General features: G+C 44.2%; 1 protein-coding gene across 10 annotated transcripts in view; it reads left to right on the top strand.

The window, feature by feature from the left end:
* Positions 1-5,693, top strand: part of LOC107272900 (lachesin) — a 105,902-nt gene extending 100,209 nt beyond the window's left edge. For 8 of the 10 annotated variants that reach the window (XM_025090168.1, XM_025090167.1, XM_025090171.1 and 5 more), the window contains one exon: positions 1,304-5,693. In XM_025090168.1, the coding sequence (XP_024945936.1) occupies positions 1,304-1,449 (146 nt within the window). In that variant the 3' untranslated portion in view covers positions 1,450-5,693. The remainder of the gene's footprint in view (positions 1-1,303) is intronic. The other 2 variants (XM_015750549.2, XM_025090169.1) reach the window with 2 other exon arrangements.
* Positions 5,694-5,739: the final 46 nt, after the last annotated feature.

Here is a 5,739-nt window from a genome sequence, read left to right as displayed (position 1 = left end):
CACCCCACACTCGCGCCATTGCTCCGTCGCGTGTTTCGCGAGAATGCTCGATCTCTCTCATTTCTCTCTTCTTGTTTCTCGTTCTCTTCCCATTCTTCTCTGGATCGATCCCAACTTCCGGTTAAGCTCGAAAGAGCCGTGCGAAAATCACAAAATTGGATCTTGGTCTTGGGCGCATCGATCGAACGTGAATCTTGCTATTTCCATTAATTGACCTCGCCGAGATGTCCAGATGCAGTTCCGTGACCCTTTCGCAATCCATATAAAGACTAGCGGAGGTTCCGTACAAGGATATAGTTACGTCGCATGAAAAGTCACGTATCATCGATTTTACGGACAGGAGAAGAAGTGTTTCTGTCCCTATTGAAAAGTCGCCAGAACGGCTCGTGTTTTCTTAGCGGAGTAGAACTACACGCGCGGACGTGTGTGGGTCTGTAGAAAGAAGGAAAATTTCCTACCTAATTTTCCGTAGGTGCCATTCGATACGCTTTGAAAGGGAATCGTTCTCGACTTTACGTGCGCCTGCCAGTTCTATATAGTCGCCTAAGGCGTGTCCTATTCCAGCTAGTAATTCTCATTCCTCTTCATGCTTTTCCCACCCTCTTCTCCGCTCACAGTCGCGCCTGACGTTATAGACCAGGACTTAAGATATATATATATATATGTATATGTATATATACATGGGTTTCTCAAGAATGTTGAAAAATCCTACAGATCTCTCTCCCTCTCTCTCCCTCACTCTTTCTCACTGGCAACCAAAGAGGCGTCACCATTTAATCGACTTCCCGATTATCCTCACCGAAGAATCGTCAAGTATTCCCGCGCACTACCACTGCCACTTGCGAGTATCGCTATACGTGAGGATTGGCCTTAAGGTTTCTAGACTTTTCCAAAGCAGTGTTTACGTCACTGCAGGACTGTAACAGCAGAGAACTTTGTACGATGGAATCGTTCCGACAATCGACGACTGCAGTGACGTAGCCACTTCTCAAGAGTGAACGAGAGAGAGAGAGAGAGAGAGAGAACAAAGTCCGACAAGGGCACAGTGAGAAGGCTGAGCGAGGGAGGTAAAGGGGTGGGGGGGTGGACGGATGAAGGAATCTCGAATAAGTAGCAGAAAGTTTCCGGCAGCAAGGTCCCGAAAGAAATACGTAGACAGAAGGGAATAAAGCGGTCTCGAGCGAAATGAAATAAAAAAGCAAGTACAAAGGCACATTGGGAAATAGGGAAGGCAGGGCGCATGCGCGGAGCGCGCTGATTTCCACAGTGGATCGTGAGACCGAATTCGTAATCCTGCTTGCAGATTACGACAGGGACTACAGCCTGCCGTCGATGAGGCCACCCGGCGAGCTGCCGTCCGACGCCCTCAGCACGGGGGTCGCACTCAGCCCCGAGATCGCACTGGCGCTCTTCCTAACCCCATTGCTCTATCTCGCCGCCAGGAGGTGATTCTTACGTCACGGACGGGGCTTCCAGTTAGTGTTTATTAGGCGATGTGAACGGCAGCGATGAGATTTCTGCCGTAGAAAAGCGTGCTAAATTATTTTCATACTAAACGACTTACAAATAAGTATTAAAAGTTATGATTAACGATAATGTAATCCTGTGTACGTGTGTAAAACTGGCATTGTATGTGGGTGACTATAGGCTACAGCTGAGCCAATCGATAACTCGGATCGATCGATCGATCCCTGATCCAAAGTAAAGATAATCGTGCGAGCCGCACATACTATATATAGCTATAGCTACACGAGATGCAAATTTCGCGCGTAAAAACACTGAACGTAAAGTTATATTGACATTTGCTCCTGTTTCACCTTTTATCTAGTTCTTCTTTATTTTTCATTATTATTCCACTTTCTTCCTTCGAATTCGCAAAAATCCACATTTACTCGCGGACTCTCGGTATTTTCTTTCTTCGCTCTCCTTCTCGCGCACTCGGGATCGTCCCATAGCTCATGGCTTTCCAAAGCCTGCAAATCCCGCTGAAATCCACGCTCGCGCAAAGTCGCGCAGTTCACTTTTTCTTTCTCGTTAGCTGAAACTCACGGCGAACCTTAAGCGACGGTCCTGCCCGTTACTGAGTACTGCGCGTGTATTACGGAAGTACGTTGCACACGGGATTTACGTACGGGGTCACGAATAACTTTTCTACGGTTGGCTGAAACACTTTTTTACTGCAATCGTCTTTCCCCTGTCACAACGGGAAAAAAGCCACCACCGATCCACCTCATCGATATTATAAATACGTTCAGGGGGATAACCATGAAAATTGTATTTATCGTCCAGCACCTTAATTTTAGTTGAATCCAAAAAAAATGCGATTTTGTAAATCAATCGATTGGCTATGATAAGCGCCAAGTTGATTAATTATTATTAGAGGAGGGATCGTTGACCGATCCGCGCCTCTATTGTATAAAGATATATTATATCATGCGTTTTGGAAATTGGCTCCGATGATTCCTTTAAAGAATATTTCATCCTCGCGCATTGTTTTGTATCATATCACGAAGGAGCACAACCATTGTATACAGTATATATATATATATAATATAAACAATATAAATATGCGTGATAGAGTAACACTATATATATGGAGGTAAGTCACTGAAAAACCTTATCGCTAGTTGCTTCGATCGAGCGAGAATTCCTGCTGAATTGTTAATTGCATTTAGCGCCCATCGATCGTCCCAAAACAAAGTATTCGCACGCATAAGAACGGCTGAACGGTTAAACAAAAATGAGCTTCACAGTACATACAAGCTTGATAACAAGTCCGAGGGACTTGATACGTTATCGCAATACGTTATAGTGACGCTCGGTAGATTGACTATTACCTGCGAAAGCTTTCGCTGTCTTACTGCTAGAGATAAGTGTGAGAGCGTCGATTAATTATATCGAAATTTCCTATAAAATCGTCATCCCCGTTTCTTATCGTTTCTCCTTCGTCTATCGTACCCGGCTGTTAGTATCACTGCCGTTTTAATACCCGCATCACAATCAGCGTCAGGTGCGTCGCCTAATTTTGTAAATACTTGTAGATACGTTATGACCATAAGAATCGTCGCTGCGATTCTCGCTCGCCCATCGCTAAGACACATACGATGATTCGAGATGACCTTCCTTGCCGTGACATACTGATCAGCACTCGATAAGAGGAAATGTGCCGGAGAGTGGAAGAAAGTGGCATTTTCGAAATCAGACCGTCGGTCGATATAGCGTCCAACCAAAGAATCAGGTCTCCGAAAAATCCCAGGGATTTTACCTCGGTTCATCTCGAGCTAAATAAATCGGAAAATCATTTCGCAAGGACCTCGCGGTGGCGCGAGTTGTTTCGCAATTCTCGACGGTTCACGCTTATTTTTTGTTCCCCCGAATATGGCAAAGTTCAAAGGTTAAGGGGGGTGACCGTGTCTGTACTATTTGATCAAAGCTCGCAACGCTACGTGGATGCAACCACCTGTGCGCTTTAGTCACGTCGCGATCGTGCATTGAGAACGCGACGACGTACACGCGCACACGCGGAGCGACGTGTGGGAAAATTTCGAAACGATTCCGCCACTGCGAAACACCTCGACTCCCGTAGACCTGGCCAGAGTATTTCCCCCGGTGCGATGAGATCACCGCGCCCAAGGCGTGGAGACCAAGGTGCACGAGGGAAGCCACGTCGACTCCGAATCAAATTCACAGACGAAGTTTGCCCGTGCGTCATAGGGAAAACTTTTCTTCTCGCGTGTATTTCGGCGATGTCTAAGACAAAGAAAAGGAAACCAAGGAAAAACAAAAGAATGCCCGAGAGTAAATATCTTACTCTCCACCCTTTCGCGTTGTCACCTTACGCCGTTTCCTCTTCCGTTTTTCACTAGCGAGACACCCACCGAGCACCGTGCACAGAATCCTTGGGAGGTCTGTGAATCGACTTATCGACGGCGACCTGCAAATATCCGCTGGATGATCCAGCCACAATGGACCAACGAGATTGCAAATACCTTCATCCGGCCGACGTTGTGCGAGTTGCGGTGGACAATGCGAAATCGTAAGCCAGGCAGTGACGAGGTAGCGATACGTTACTTCTTGTCTGACCTAAAGCCGGCTGCTACTACTGTTACATATTTTCGATATCCTCGAGCGACACCGAGTGCAAATTTTATTGGAAAATTTGAGAAAAATTTTTTTAATTATTTTTCATTTAACGATATCGCATTTTCAGATGCCATCGACTATCGAGATCTAGCTGACTCCTCGCGGTATTTCAAATCGGTATTACGTCATAACACTCGCTAATGGATATTAGGCGAGTGTAGATTATTCACGGGCATATACATATATATTCTGAGCTACTGTGTTAACTAATTTTCTCCAACTATCTGATAACCCGCGGTGGACCGCAATTCAATTTGCGAAACGCTAGGGAGAATAGCACGTAGTCACTTTAGTCATAGCGGTGCACCTGTATTTATCCCATGACCGAATGACATCGCTACTAATATTCCAGGGACGAAAGCGTACAGAAGGCTGGGTACTAAACACGGCGCTTTGCTGTGCGATTGTTCTACGGTTATTTTTAGCGATATCGATGCTCGCAACGTGGCGACGACTGCGAGTTGTCGGCGACAATCTCGTACGGATAATCGTTTATACTTCGACGTGTATTCGCGTCGAGCGCTTCGAGGACGATTGACTTAGGGAAGAGAAGTCGGCCGAGAGTCGCTTTCGCGTGCGAATACATTTTTACGTGAACTGTACAGAATGCACGAAGGCAACAGGAACAATTGAAAAAGGTACCGCGTACAGGTACCGATTACGTGTAATATTGTGAGCGACGCGAAAATCGTGACGACTGAAACTATAAGAGAAATAAAAAATGTAAGCTGCGAGAATTCGTAGAAAAGCATGAGAAAATGAGTGAAAAAAAAAAAAATTTCAATGTGTGACGACGGATAAAACTCTTTCGGCGCCCGATAGCATATTGTAAGGGAGGGTTTTATTGTGGTTGGTATTCGATGAAATATAGATACTGTGCCGAATAAGGGATGACTGTAGATTAAATTTGAGATAGATTTATAATGACGATAATTATATTACGAATTTAAGGTAAATCGTTATACTACGTGTGCGAGATGAATGTCTGCGTGAATTATCTAACTCGTGTAGATGATCGAGTAGATACGGGATATTATCGTGTTGATAGGTCGATATAGATTATTGAATGGAGATGACGAAGGTCGTGCATAAAATATATTTTCTAAGGATCTTTCGAATTGTACCGCGTGCAACGATTATGTTATACGAATACGAAGAAAAAGAAAATCCATGTTAAGTCCATATTGAACGTAACAATCAAAATAGCTACTGCGACACTAGGATTGCTGATATTATTTTACTATGCGATTCTACGTTGATTTTTGCATGTACACGCTGTGTAGATAATAATGTTTCGAGTAAATGCGAACAACGTGCTTCTGACGGGTGGCGAGTCTTGTTAATCCTGTACGACGATACCAGCCAGAATGACCCTCGGCTTAGGTCTGTGAGGTAATACGAGGAGTACATAATACCGAAGGAGTGATCGAACAAAATTAAAAAAAGCAAGTTTTAGCTTAGCGAGAATTAGGAAGATAATGATATTATTGTATCCATGTAGATAATAATTTGTTGTAATTATTAACATTACATAAATATGATAAAAAGTATGTATATACGTGATTGTATTTAATTCTTTCATCTCCTTAAACCACC

This window comes from Cephus cinctus, unplaced genomic scaffold (assembly GCF_000341935.2).
Source record: "Cephus cinctus unplaced genomic scaffold, Ccin1 Ccin1_scaffold1310, whole genome shotgun sequence".
Lineage (NCBI taxonomy): Eukaryota > Metazoa > Arthropoda > Insecta > Hymenoptera > Cephidae > Cephus > Cephus cinctus.
This window is presented reverse-complemented; position numbering and strand designations above follow the sequence as displayed.